Source organism: Erigeron canadensis, chromosome 1 (genome assembly GCF_010389155.1).
Source record: "Erigeron canadensis isolate Cc75 chromosome 1, C_canadensis_v1, whole genome shotgun sequence".
NCBI classification, from domain to species: Eukaryota; Viridiplantae; Streptophyta; class Magnoliopsida; order Asterales; family Asteraceae; genus Erigeron; species Erigeron canadensis.
Window position 1 is genome coordinate 32,663,678 of NC_057761.1, and position 15,592 is coordinate 32,679,269.

General features: G+C 31.7%; 3 protein-coding genes across 3 annotated transcripts; all 3 read right to left on the bottom strand.

The window, feature by feature from the left end:
• Window positions 1-1,465: 1,465 nt before the first annotated feature.
• Window positions 1,466-2,554, bottom strand: LOC122609103 (kunitz trypsin inhibitor 4-like). The gene has a single exon (XM_043782167.1). The coding sequence runs from the start codon at window positions 2,422-2,424 to the stop codon at window positions 1,573-1,575; it is 852 nt and encodes a 283-aa protein (XP_043638102.1). The 5' UTR covers window positions 2,425-2,554; the 3' UTR covers window positions 1,466-1,572.
• Window positions 2,555-6,997: 4,443 nt separating this feature from the next.
• Window positions 6,998-8,030, bottom strand: LOC122584848 (kunitz trypsin inhibitor 5-like). The gene is made up of 2 exons (XM_043756918.1): window positions 7,544-8,030; window positions 6,998-7,429 (listed from the first exon to the last, which is right to left on the bottom strand). The coding sequence occupies exons 1-2, from the start codon at window positions 7,941-7,943 to the stop codon at window positions 7,146-7,148; spliced, it is 684 nt and encodes a 227-aa protein (XP_043612853.1). The 5' UTR covers window positions 7,944-8,030; the 3' UTR covers window positions 6,998-7,145.
• Window positions 8,031-12,419: 4,389 nt separating this feature from the next.
• LOC122590196 (monocopper oxidase-like protein SKU5) lies at window positions 12,420-15,592 on the bottom strand. The gene is made up of 8 exons (XM_043762535.1): window positions 15,473-15,592; window positions 15,195-15,304; window positions 14,841-15,111; window positions 14,233-14,350; window positions 13,737-14,097; window positions 12,994-13,362; window positions 12,642-12,898; window positions 12,420-12,565 (listed from the first exon to the last, which is right to left on the bottom strand). Exons 1-8 carry the CDS (start codon window positions 15,590-15,592, stop codon window positions 12,510-12,512), a joined length of 1,662 nt encoding a protein of 553 aa, XP_043618470.1. The 3' UTR covers window positions 12,420-12,509.

The window sequence follows — 15,592 nt, forward strand, 5'->3', positions numbered from 1 at the left end:
CGACGACGGGTGTTGGTGGTGTTGCCGGCGACGGATGGTGGTGGCGGCAGTTGCGTAGTGGCATGGTCATTAATATAAAAGTAATTGATATATAATATGAAATATTATAATTATCTTAAAAGGTAAATGTATGTATGTTATAAATGATTTCATTAATAATTATACTTTAGAATATAGATCTATATTCCAGTTAACTAGGAGATGAAGATGTAGAAAGTACAAACTATAAACCAGGACCCGTGAGCCAGCCCAAAAATACGTCTGTACAGTGGACACTGACTTGACCAGCTAAGTGACTCTTGATAACTTAATGGCGCAATCTATTTTAAAACTAAATCTATAGCGGTGGGCTACCTGATTTAGTTGGATTTGTAAACTTGGTAGTTGGGCCGAATGCAAGCCCAAACTTTCTGAACTGAATCTATAGCCTGCTGCCTGATTTAGCTGAATCTATAGTGTGCTGTCTTAAAGGTTTGTTTAAGACAAGTTTGTATGATTCCAAATTCCAATTGCATATTAAATACTTATGCCGGTATATGATTTTTTTTTTTAACGTACTGAGCTGATATGCTACCATTATACATGTAGAAGTGATATTAGACTTTAGAAGAGTCCATTTTGGATTAGTTTTACTCTCTATATTTGTCATGGCCCATTGGTGGGTCAAAAATCCCCAACCCTAACCTGACTTTTTTCGGGTTGGGTTCGGGTTGGGTTGAGATTGACAGCCCTAATTTAGGATGGTGGGTGGGGTCAAGGAGTTTCGAAAGTCTTGGTTTACAAGTGTATATATATTTCATGTATCTTTTAATTTGCATGAAACAAAACTTAATTATTGAGAAGGTTTTTCACTTGTTTGTTGGTTTGTTCACAAAATGATTTACATTATAAGATTGTATAAGGCCTATGCAAATAAAAAAGCTATATTTTTAACATCTGAACTGTCACGTCCTCGTTATATTATTTTTTACTTTCAAAATTACTCTGAGTTTTACCCTACCACCAATACTACCATTCTCATCAAATTTTTAACTTTCCATTGCCACATCATTTTTCTTTATTTAAACACAAAAATAGATAAAATAACATTACATTACATTAATTCAGAACGTGAAAAATGAAGGGTTAAAAGTAAGGGATTTAGAACATGGGCCCACATAGACTCCCATTCTCGGCGTCGCTCCGGCATCCAGAACGGCTTAATTAGTAAAAGTAAGGGCTTGGAGAATTGGCATAACATGCCATCTACAACGGCCTTGTAAAAGTCATAGTGAAGTGTCTAATCAAATGACTCGATACCAAACCATATGATGTTAGGCACCACAATAACAGATCGAGAGTGGTATGATATATACTACAAAATTGGATGGATATTCATAATAAAAATTTATTACTTTTGATTTATACACTATAAATTAATATATGAACAAAAATAGTCTGCTTGAAAAGTTATTGCAGTCAAACATTCTGAAACGATCGTTCATCTTTATTACTAATAAGTGTACAAATATAACTCTTCAATTCGATATTATTCCATGTGTATCTCTACAATACAATACAAGTATACCTAAATTAATAATTCAACCTTATATCGCTAAACGTGCTCACTTTAGCCATAAACTGGCTAAAGGTGCTCATTTTAGCCGACGGGCTAAACACGTCCTTGTTATCCGATTTGCCATACGATCCATAAGCATTCGTAAACGCAACAGGAAAAATCTCATCCGTGTGACCAAGGTACCCGGTACCATCAACATCTTTGATAATGCCGACGTTATAGCAACTAAAACCAGGACTACTACTACTCGAAGAAGAACCACATTTAAATGGACAATGTTGAATTTGATAACTTATTAACCCTGGCATCAAATCATTTTCAACAAATTGAAAACAACTTTCGGGCTTGTTATATTCCCCACCATTTGTCACAATTTGTATAGTAACATATTTACTATCGTCGTCGTCATCATCATCTTTCTTCTTCTTATGATCATAACTATGATTATTATTATAATTTTCATTAACCAAATGTTTACTATCTTTTTTCATTCTAGTTTTCACGGTCGTCACTTTCAATATATTTGATGCATGACAAGGGTTTGAGACATCGGACTCTATTGATATTGGGTAAGCTCCACGTATGATTTCTTCTTCAAGAACAATTGGATTGAAGGTGAATGGGACACCATTGTTGAATTCAAAAGGTTCTTGTGTGACATTGAGTGGGCACCCGTCTTTCGTGGTTCGGGTCAGGGTTAGTCCTCCACCCGAACCACGAAGGAGAGGGAGGATGTAGTAAGGAATGCCCCTTAGAAGCTTGTTACCGGCTGAGTCATATATTATTCCTGAACCGGATGTGAAATGTGAAAGTGTAGTGGTGAAAATGAGAAGATTTAAGAAAATAAAAGTATATGTTTTCTTCATGATTACGAAATTATTAAAGCTATAAAAAAGATTGATTATGATGATGTAATGATTTTTTTGAGGTTGGTTTTATGGTGTATGTTTGATACAATTGTCTTTATAGATGAAAAAAAAGGGAGAAATTTGATGTTATCATGTTTCGTAATTTCAAAAGAAGTTATAAGAAAAGAAAAATAATAAGGATAACAGGAAGGTTCTTGAAACAAGTGCCTCATAACATCCACATAAATCTATAGGTCCCATGCATTAAAGCAGAAAATATCCGAGAAGAAAAATGATTAATTAACTTATATGATTAAAAATCAACTAAAAATTTTAAGAATTTAATATGTGAATTCCGTTAATTTTTTTTTCTAATCTTGTTCTCTAATTTTTTCACATGTTATTGTTTTACTATTAGATATATCTTTAGACACTAATTAAGTTAATTTATCGTTATTGAATAGAGAAAATAGAGTGTGGGTGGATTGATTTTGGAGTTGATTCTAGCCACCAAAATAATATTTTATTTTCTTTTTTCTTAAAAAAAAAATTCACAGAAAAAGTTTATCATGTTTTGAGTTGTACGTACTAAGTATTAATTTTTTTTTATCAAGTATATATATCGAGATGACGAGATCATAGCTGATTTACGTAGAACTAAATATTGAAGGTGAAGAAAAAAGTCATTCGAATATGGATTGTTAACACTGGAGCTATATCAAGTTATTTTAATTTGTTGATTCAATTAAACGGTACATACGTACACACCCATGAAAAATCGTTATCATTATTATCGTAGATACATAATAGAGCACGTTATGACTAATAATAGTTAAGACTATCTCCAATCAGGGTACATTTAGGCGCTCTTATGTGTCCTTAAACATCCTTTGTCATTAAAATTTGTCTAAAACTAATGATTTTTTGAAGGATGTCCTTACCTAAAGGTTCATTACCTAATATATTTTTATTTTTAGTTAGCGTTAAAAGATATGTAAAGATAAGTAAGGATATGTAAGGATATTTGTATATATGGTTGTAGATAAAATTATAAGATTTGAAGGATTTATAAAGATGTATAAGGATTTGTAAGATAATGATTTGACAGCTCAAAGACACCTAAAAACGTTCTTAGCATTGGAGATAGTCTAATACCATAATTGGTTACCTCCAAAAATGTACCATTTACAATATACACAATAATTTTAATCGCACATGGAGTACTTCAATGATCAGTTCACAACGAGTTTTTTCCCCTATCGATCCTTACTACTTTATCTACTAGTTGTAAAGGTGCACATCATCATATCACAAACATACAAGGAAGCCAGAACTTATTACTTGCACATGTCAAATTACTAATTGATAAAACTGATTATCTTTGATAAATCTGATTATCTTGAAAAAAAAAAAAAAAGTTACACACCGCATAGAATTGATGCCCAGTAACTCACCATTCTCATATATGGGTCACTAAATATAGTTTTTGGCAAGATTTTAATATGTGACTTGCAACCGATCATATGTAGGCCCATGTGATCACATGGTGGCGGTATCTGTTGATCTATGATCAATTGGTTAATTATCTTGAACAATTTATATGAAAATACTAAAAAAGTGATTAAGAAAAATAGTGAATGGATTATACATATCTAACATTTTGCTCAATTAATTATGCAAAACACTACATTAATGTTCTACATTAATTAATTAAATAACATTTTTTTATAAACAATGTTGTTATTGTTATACGAGACGACAAAATGATGATAAGCAGTTGTTGAAAGTAAGCAGTAAATGAACCGAACAGTTCATGAACTGTGAACTGTTCGGAGGAAGTTCGTTCGTGTTCGTTCGTTTAGTTAAATGAATGAACATGAATACAAAAATCCGTTCGTTTAGTTAAACGAACGAACATGAACACAACTTTCGTTCGTTCAATTATGTTCATGAACGTTCGATAATATGTTCGTGAACGATGTTCGTAAACATCCGTTCATTTATATTCATGAACATCCTTTCATTTATGTTCATGAACATCCATTCGTTTATGTTCGTAAACATTTCATTTTGATATATATATATAATATTAATTTAATATTAACATTAATATCTAATCATTTATATACTTTAAAAAAATTTAAATACAAATTATAAAGATAAGTACTCATATTTTATCAAACTGTAAGATATTTTCACTTTCTAAAGTATGAAAGTTTCGTAAAACTTTTAGCCAATCAATAATTTGTAACTATGAAGTCTAATATTTTTAATTTATATATTTGTAAATATTTTTAGTTAATATATATTTGTTCATTTGTGTTTGTTTGTGTTCGTTCATTTGCGTTCGTTCGTTTGTGTCCGTTCAATATTGTTCGTTCGTTTGTGTTCGTGAACATTCGTTCATGAACACAAATGAACAAATATGAACAAACCATTACGTTCGTTCATCTGTTCGTGAACATAACATTATGTTCGTTTATTCGTTCGTGAACCGTTCGTTAAGTTAACGAACGAACATGAACAAACTCTCGTTCATGTTCTTTCAGTTCGTTTACCGCCCTAACTAAAAGGAATGTGTCAATTTAAAATGCTAACATAATGTTAATGTGGTAAAACTGACGAGCAACTGATATTTAATTGTAACTATTGTGAGCAGCATAATGACATTATCTGTTTTTTTTTTTTTCTATTGAAACGTGGGGTGTAAATACTAAATCCTAATTGAATTGGTGTCCTATAGAACAAAACGTACTTGCGAGGAAGTTTCCGAGCCAGCTAGCTGCTCCTTCCTGAATATTGAGCGTTATTGTTTTTTTCTTCCCCCCTATGTAATATCAGTCAAGTATTTAATCATTAGCTCAATGCATGGTTGAAAGGTCATTCTTACATTTAAGATGTCTCGTACGTCTTGGAAAGGTGAATATCCCTCAAGTTACAAATAACTTCAGAGGTCAAGTTAGAGTATTCATGACCTTTCATTTAAAATCAAAAGTAAAGATTAAAACACCATCTTTTAATCTTAACCTTTGATTTTAAATCAAGAGTCAAGATTTCCTCAACTTGACTAGTCAAGTTGATTAACTTAGGGGAATCTCCTCCCGTCTTGGAAAGGACATAATAAGTTATTTTATGATGGTTTGACTTGGGTAAGTTCAAGTCTAAGGAGGCAGAGTTTACCCATATTAATCGTTATGCCTTCGGGCGAATTAGTAGCGGTTTTTCCTCCATCAGGTATTTGAAATAAACATTTCTACTTCGAGAGAGCTCTCTAGTATGGACCCAGTTAAGACATCGTATGTTAGACCTCTCGCTGTCAAATCACAACACGAAAATTTTCAGTGAAATTTACCTTTTAAAAAAATGTAATATCAGTCAAAGGGCATACTTAATCGATGCATTGAAAAGTAACATATAACTAATTATTTAATTTGCTCAAATTCTATATTGGGCCTCATATATGTATATTTGCTAAAGTAGTAGTACTCGTAATAAAACTTCGTTAATAAGATGCAAGTATCAACAAGAATTTATCTAATAGCTGCATACAAAAGCACAGGTTATATATAAGGCGGCCAATTTTTTCGCCCATCGAATGAAAAGGCATACTAAAGTGTAGTAAATTAAAGATGTTAAACACTACCAGACCTGGCCTGTATGATATATGATCATCCCCAAACTTAAATGATATAATTATCGTAAGGGATATACATTTTCTTCTAGCTCATTTTGGTTTGGTAATTTCTTTGGTTTTGATTTCACATAATTGGTTTCAATAGTCAATCTGTCAATTTTATTTGTTATAGATATATGACCGTACGGTGTTGATGAAAATCAATGGTGGTGGCCGACCAGTGGAAAATGGCGCTTCTATAGTGGCTAGTATGAAAATGGATATATGTGATGAGTGGTGAATTGAATATGAATGAATTAGAAGATGAGGAATTAGGTGGTGCTAATTACATGATCATAACTCGGTTTAGCTAGACACTTGCTCAATAAACTAAAGAGCCTTTAATTAGTCTAAGATATTCGAGATGACTCATTAACCAAAAAGTGAGTTTTAGCAATTCCATTATGAACAGACTGTGAAATGTATGTCTTAAAACAAATTTTTACAAAAAGAAAGTTTGGGTAGTTCATTGACTATTTTTAGGAATACAATATCGGTAAAATACATGACACAAAATTGTGATTTTGCAAGAATCGTAGTAGCTAGGAACATTATATGAAAGGATATTGACATATTATGTTATTATCAGAAGTTTTTCACCCTCGTAATAAATTAGATGGGCATATTTTATAACGAGAGTAATGCTATAATTATCTGAACCTCATACATATTGCTCATGTTTAGATATAGTTGAATTCTTAAATTAAATGATACGAGTACTATGGATTCTTTTCATAAGTCTATATCAAAATAGTTATGTTGCATGCATGTGCTTGAGAAATCGTATGATTTGTCAAATTCACTTGATAATTTTCTACCGACAAATTAAGTTTGGTAAATGATGTATAAGTATTTATTAAATATATGAAGCATATGCGCACATTCTAATATTTTGTCGAATTTAAGTCTTTGTACCAGTAGCATCCTCAATTTATTTTATTATGATTCATGGTTTGTTGTTAAGATACATTACATATATAATTAACTACGAGTGATTATTTAGCATCATTTTGCATGACGTTACAAAATGTGTAAAAGAATTTACGAATCCGTGGCCACTTGAGAACTACTGTGATTGAACGGGCTTGCTAAACGTATTAGAGAAAACAACCGGAAACATGGCATCAGTTAGAGAAAGAAATCCCTTGCCGGATTCGTCTGGTGTAATTCCAATGTTGTAGCAAGTAAGACTACTAGTAGTACTATTCGAACCACATTTAAACGGACATAACTGAATTTGGTAGCTTCTCAATCCCGGCATCACATCATCTTCTACAAACTGGAAGCAACTCTCTGGCGTATTAAATTCTCCGCCGGTTGTAATTGTTTTAGTACCAGGAGGGGAACCAACTATTAATTAGCAATTAAAAGCGTTAATTATTATTATAAAGTAGTTATATTAGCGTTATATATAAAACTATAAAAATTGAGTGGGGACAATGGACCCCACTCGTCTATATATACCTAGCTTCTTCACAACAGCAGACAGTTCTGCTGTTGTCGAGACCTTCAAGATATTTGAACCCTTACAAGGGTCTGCAACATCTGCTTCAATGGAAACCGGATACGATGCATGAACATAATCTTCATCTAACACAATGGGGGTAAACGTGAAGGGGACGCCAAAATTGAGCTCAAATGGTTCTTGAGTGACGTCAAGTGGGCATGCATCTTTCCTGCTCCGAGAAAGAGTGAGACCACCACTCGTGCCACGTAGGAGGGGGAGAATGAAGTAAGGAATGCCCCTTAAAAGCTTGTTACCGGCTGAATCGTATATTACATCGGAAGCTGTGGCTAGGGGTGGGAATGTTGTGGTGAGGATGATGAAGCTAATTAAGGATAAGATATAAAATATCATCTTCATTATGATATTTAGATATTATTGGAAAAAGTTGAATTGAATGAATGTTACTAAAAATAAATATCTTCTGAAGAGTACGAGGAACACGATGAAATTGGATATTGTGGTATTTATAGAAAGGTATGCGGTTATACTGGCGAAAGAGAGAATAATAAGAGGGCTAAATGATGAAGATCAATATGATAGTAGATAGTAAGAGATACATGTAATGTAATGTTTATGTAAGTTTAGAGTTGTAAACTTCTACCAAACGGGTAAATTATTTGAATTTTAAACAACTTTTGTACTTTAATGAATGAAAATGTGAGTAAACTATGATCATTATTAAATATACTCGTAACTTTTTTTAAGGGTAAATTTTGGTTTTAAATGATAAACTTTTAGGTAAAATATCTATATAAACTCGGAGACCAATAGAAAAGTGGATATTTTGCTAAACGTTTTTGGATGCATTCATGTGCACACATTAATTTAGTAGGTACCCCATAGCATATACTATGTCGCACACTTTTTAGTTACACACTAAATGAGTCAAATTTTAAAACTCGTTTATCACATTATATTTTTCATACTAATACTAATACCCGTATGATGTACGGTAGCTATATATGTGGTATCATAAAAAAAAATCGAAAATGTCTCATACATGATTCGTAAGTGTAAAATAAATTGTTGTTAAGGTAATTGATGATCGATGCTAAAGTAATATACAGTAATGATAGATATAATTAGTTAGAATTTTGGATTAACCTTTAGTTTTTAGAAGCACATCAAAATCGGAATTTATAAGCATAGTGGATGCATGATGGCAAATAGCCATATGATTTCGGATCGTAAACTTGAATTTTTGAAGTCTTCATAATATAAGTAATAAGAGTTGAAGAATTGAGAAAATAAAAAAAATAATTTATTAATGAAAAACAATTAATCAAATAAGGTTATAATGTCTTTTGTATTAATAAAACGAAGAGTTAGAGTTTAATGTTAAATCTAATAAGAAAATTGAATTTATATACAATTAAAAAAGCTAATTTGAATTTATATACAACTAAAAAAATAATTTATATGTCAATCTTATTTTAGTTTATTGGTAGATTCATTATAACTGCAGCAAGACCCATACTCACAGATCATTCCAGCTTGCAATTGTCATTACTTGGAATAAAACTATAATGAAGATAAAGAGTCTAGAAGCCGGCCTTGTACATGAAAAACCTTTAAGAAGAGGTAAAAGTTACCAAAATCTTTTACAAACGGCAAATGATCATAGAAAACTAGTTGCCACGAATTCAAGACTAGTGTTAATAAATTGTGCTAAGATCATGGAAAAAATTTTCCTATACATCACGAGTCATGGGTGTTGCTAATCAACCTACTTGAAGACTTGAACTTGATTGTCAAACTTAGGGCATGCTTGGTTGAGAGTTATTCTAGGTGAGGAATGAGAAAGATAATGATAGATGATGCTTGTTATCATATAATGTAGTTAATCATTACTTAGTTTTGGTTAATACCCCATTACCTAATAAGTTGGGGATAATGACTGTCATTACCGAGTTATACGTGCTTATCCGTAATCTCACCCCACTATGACATATTCCATGATTCTCGCTTTCTAAATGCAATAGTTATAACCGTATATACAATATCAATTCTAAGCCAAATAATATACTATATTTTATATATATTAATTATATTAAGGGTTTTGTTGGTGACAGCCCTTAGGGTTGTCAATAAAAACTAATTGGGTGCATTAAAATTTGTACCTTGCTATTAGAAAAATCAGAGGACGGTTTTTAATATATAATGTACAAGTTTTTAAACATGTAATATATTGTTAGTGACAGCCATTAAGGCTGTCATTATCATTTTCCTTATATTAAAGGTTTTCCTAAATTCATATATCATAATAAGATTAATGTATTATAAGTCCAATGAACACATTAGTATCTTATAATCATATGTTTAATCGTTAGTAGAAGGAATGTTCACTTTCACTGTACAAAATTTCATTGATTTTAATTATAATTTACACATTATGTAATATAATTATATATATATATATATATAATATAATTATATTTACACAATATATAACTAAAACAACAATATATAATTATAATTAGAAAAATATTTAAATAAACAATTACAATATATATTATTACACTTATTTAATAAATTGATATACACATAATACATTTTTGTTGAATACACCAACTTAACCAAGCATCATCAAAAGAAATAGAGTATTCATTGCATTCCTTAGTATTCCTTTTGCCTTTTCCATTACCATTCTGTAAATTGAACCAAGCACCCCCTTACTACTTTTTTTTTTTTTTGGTAGTAAATTTAAAAATCAGAAAAATTCATACTCGAAAAAATCACGTACTCTATATAGCATGTTATATAGTGTTGAAAACTCTTTCCTTAGTCAGTTAGTCCTTACATTATAAATCTTGAGAAAATTCATTATTACATTATTATATTATAATACTATGCTTAAGAAATTTGTCGGGTAATCAAAAATGAAAAGGCCGTTTAGAATCTTCGTACCTAACAATTGTAAAATTGTGTTGTCGCAAAAATATCCACACATAAACGGCAAAGCAGATAACATACTGATAACCATTCTTTTAAATGTGTCGTACACCCAAATAAATATCTTTGCTTATCTGGAATATTAATTAATATTTGATATTGATAGGTTTGAAAAAGAAGAAAATGCTATATAAATAAATAAAATTAAAGCATACATACCCAAACACAGATATATTATTTTATGTTCGATTTTAGATTAATTAAACTTTTGTTTGTAATTAATTTGTTAACTACAAGCTATGAATTCTACTACGCCAAATTTGACGCTATGAATCGAACTAACTTAATTTAAAAAGAAAAATTAGGATTCTATAAATAAAATAAAATAACGCATGATTAATGCCGATAATGGCGCCCCACACCTTCAATTCGCAATCAATTTACCGTCTCTCGAGTTAAATATTAAAACTAGCGTATAACCCGGGTAACACGCGAGATTTGTATATTTTTTTTCATTAAATAACTTTTAATATCTGAAAACGATTAACATCTAAATGTATATTTATATAATTTTGAACAACAATTATAATACCATATTCCTTATCAAAGAAAAATGTTAAGAAATCATGTTTTTAACCATAAAACCTAAATTATAGGAAATGTTAAAAAATAATTTTATTAACACTAAGTTGTAACTATACTGTTACTCTTATCAAGGGTACCAAATATGTTATTTTAATTCATGCAATTAAACAATCACATCAAAAAACCATGTAATATAAACATTTTTGAAAAAATATTTATAGTGTTGTTGAAATAAAATGTTATTAATAGAAATAAAATGTAAAATGTTTCGTTACAATATAAAAAATCATAGTTAAATTAAATAAAAAATCATACAACTAAGATTGTTTACGGAAGGGTAATCATAGTTAAATTAAATAAAAAATCATACAACTAAGATTCTTTACCAAAGGGTAATTAGTGTAGTAAATGATATAGGTTATCAACAAATAAATAAGCATATGGTAAATATATCAAAACTTAAATATCATATTCAATTTATAACACATTTTAAATTGAAATTTTGTCAAATATTCAATTATACGATATTAGAAATAGAAATGTACAATATAAACTTTGTATGCATATATTATTATATAAATAAATGATTTATTTTATAAGTTATAACATTAAAGAATAAGGAGTACCATTATTATAAAGATTTGTTTAATAATGTTATTGAGTGATAAGTATAAGGATTAAAAACGTTATTGACTAATTCTTAAGTCAATAGTGATGTCATCAAGGAAGTTTAATGGTAGAAAATAAAATTAAAATATAATCAATGGCTTAAACTTTTTCAAATTTGAATTAAGATTTTTGTTTTAATATATATTAAAAATATGTTTCAATTTCTTTTATCTAATTCCATTTTGAATAGCCAACAAGCTACAATGTGTAAGCTTGTATAAGACTATGAAAAAGTTTATATATATCCATATAAATAATTCAAAATTAACAATAAGGTACCCAATCCGATAGGTATATTCCACAAGTATAAAAAAAAAAAAAAAGTTAAGATATAAACAGTCATACTTATAATAGACCGACTTCTTTAGGCCACCTTCTTCATCCCTTGTCTGTGCAACAAGTTATCGATGACCGTGGGGTAGTATTGGTCAACTATTGTTGCATTTATGTAAAATGGCCGGTAATTGAGAAAAGTGAATATGGATTAGGTATATAATTCTTCACATATTAATATTTAATACGAGTATTTATTACTATATGATTGATAAATGATTGAGCCCATGTTAATATATGATGTTTATGTCCTGTGCTAAAAGTACACAATAATACAAGTCCATCGCCGATACTGAAGTAAGTTTGTCAATGCCGTTACTATAATACATGTTCTGTTACAACTGTAAATATTGTTTCCCATTTTATTTCAAAAAAGAGCAGATACAAGTTCCATGCTCATGAAACGCTGCCAGGACGACCAAGCTGGCCACAAGATTGTTGTCATCACCCTCCTGGCTGAGGCGCCGGAGCACCAGTCGGTGCTATCGTGCCAAACATCCCTTTTAAAAACGGACAATAAATAAGTACGTATTCAGTAACTCACAAAGATTCAAAATATAGTTATGATTCACTCACCACATAAAAGGAGATTTTCGGGTGGAGGATTTTCTTTAGCAGGGTTTGGATCATCGTCGTGAACTCTGATATAAAGTTCTTGACCCAAATACCATTTTTTCAAATGTTGTGATCTCAAATTCCACATTCCAGGATTGTCAAGAAATACATAAACTGCAGTCCACCCTCCTGGGTAGACCTGGACCGTAGAACGGACCACAGGGTCATACAAGTTGTATGTACTTCGTGAACTTGAGGTCCATTCCCCATCACCAAACCTAAAAGGAAGAAAACATATTATGAATATTTTATAAAAACGTTTACTATTGTTGTATACAAATTGCTTCCATCGTATAAATCAAAATTCACTTACCCAACAACATAAAATCCAGAGCCATCTAAATGCCAAGAATCCATCATGGTCAGATCGTTTTGAAAGACAAGTTCATGCCACCCTTTGTGAGCTGCATTTACTACTGAAACACCAAACGTGGCAGGGTCTTTGATAGACTGGATAGGGAAATCACCTAATCGGTACACTCCAGAGCCATTGACGTAATAATCAGCAAGTTTTAATGGTGTCTCTGGAGTGAGATATGACACATTGTTCACCACATGACGGTACATGCCATCAATATTGGCTTCTGATCCGTGAAGGATAATGGTTTCTGATAAGGTCACATTCGAGACGTTAAATGTACCTTGTGGGTTAGGTCTTGCAGCCCCTGCTGTCAAGTTCCATCTGATTCAACAGCCAAACTCGTTATGTGGTTAAAGATTCATGATCAAAAAATTATTAGATGTGCTAAATTTGACTCCGATATGGATAAATTCAGCTTATGGTTAAATGAAGGAAACGGGTCAAAAGGATAGGAAGACCCCAAAATGCATTTTTGGTCTTAAAACTCAAATTATTTAAAATTTTCAGGTAAATATTTATTAGACTTTATCGTTGATCATATGTGTCAGGTAAATAATTATAAAAATCTTAGTAACAAAAATGAATAGAATGTGTTCTAGGTCAAGCGAACACAGCTCAACCCGTCTTACCCATTAGTCAACCCATCCATATTGCCATCTCTAACAGATTTATCTAATCTAAAGCTATTTACTTACTTGATTGATCTTGCTTGATTCACAGAAAATTCAATATCCCATGGGTCAGGACCAATGGGGAGAGGACCGCTAACAGGTGAACCCGAATTGGTGTAATGCAAAACCCCTTTGGCAACAAGTGGGCTGTTGTCAGAGGTGTTCAACAATTTGGGACTGGCTACAATGTAGTAATCAGAAACATCTTGATCTGCAGTCACTAGAACTGAATATGACTGCCCAACATGTACATCAAGAGAGTCTAATGTAATCTGGTTAGTGTACGAGCCTTCAGTTTCGACTAAAACCATTTGGTGGTTCTGAATCCTGAAGTTGAAACTCAACATGCTTCCAACATTTGATACTCTAAATCGGTATGTGTTCCCTGTAAGATTTGGAGCAGGAAGCATTAATATATGACTTTAAATCAACTAAAAGTTAATCAAGATTAGTAGCACACAAGTAAATAAATAGCATTTGCAAAGGTTTGATAGATGGTCCATAACCAAATCATACAAACCTTTAGTGACCTCAAACGACTCAGAAGGTTTCGACGTGGAATACCCAAAAGGAGCTTTTCCATTCATCAAGATCATATCAGGAATTTCTGTTGCAGCTCCAAGCGTTGACCGAAGAACCTTTTTAGTTCACAAACAGGTGAAATTAGATGTTTCTGAATCATAAGAATGATCACAGAGTTGACTAGTTGAGTGATGAACTCGTCCAACAACTAAAGCTTGGTTTTGCATAGTAAAATAACCATCATCTTTAGTATATTGAAAAGGTGAAGAAAACAATATGCCTTGATAGGACGTGTGATTTTATATTAGTTTTATTAATAATGAAAGTAAATAATTTCTATCAAGTAGCATGGCAAAATAGGCTGATTGGGTAACGAGTTGAAACAGGTTAGGATCTGAATGAGTGGACAGGTTAAACAACACCTTTTGTCCATTTGAAAGAACAATATACTAGTTAGATATGACTGCAGGAGTTTGCAATTAGACTCATATATGTTACCCTCATTCTTGCACTATATCCTTTTTTTTTTCTTGATTTATATGATTCATTTAAGTTAATGTCAACTTAATAGATATGACAGCAAAGTTTGCAAGACTATCATTGTACCCTATAATCTGAAGAAAACCAGTCACTGATAAGGAGATCAAACTCGGCTGTGGGTTTTGGGAATGGAACAGCGATGACAATGCGGTTGTTAACTCTAATAGCTCCAAAACCTCCAGCAAGCTTCTGATAGTTTATAGAAGGGAAGTAACTAAAAGTACCAATCTGGTCTTTTGCCACAAATGCATAAGTCCAATTGGTGCCCGGTGGAATCGCGCAGTTAGTCCCTGAAACTCCATCTTGCCACGAGTTAAGCCTTTGTTGAATACCATTCCTGTAGAGAATTTAACACCAACCCATTACATCATTTTAAAGTACTGTGGTATTTTGTAGAATATAGTACAATATAAGACGTACCAAGTGAAAAGAAAAGCTTCGTCTAGATTGTTGAACACATTAACCTTGACTATATCATTAGTTGTGGCATTAATAAGTGGACCCGGAAACTTACCATTAATGGTTATAACCTATAACCAACACAAATACATCAAAACACTAATTAGACTAGTGTTTATGTGTAACTTTTTTGTCAGCATGCAAACAGAAATATGGTTTCAGCTAAAAGTTTGGAAATGTCGGTAAAAAAATGTGCATATAGCTAACTTGCTATGTGAATGCAGTATAAGTGTACATACCGGTTGATCAACGGATGCAGGTTGGATAGTGTCATCACTAGCAACAACCCAGCGTAGATCAATAATATCAGCACGCGTTCCAGCAGCTAAAACCGCAAAAATTGCTAGTATGGGCCACAT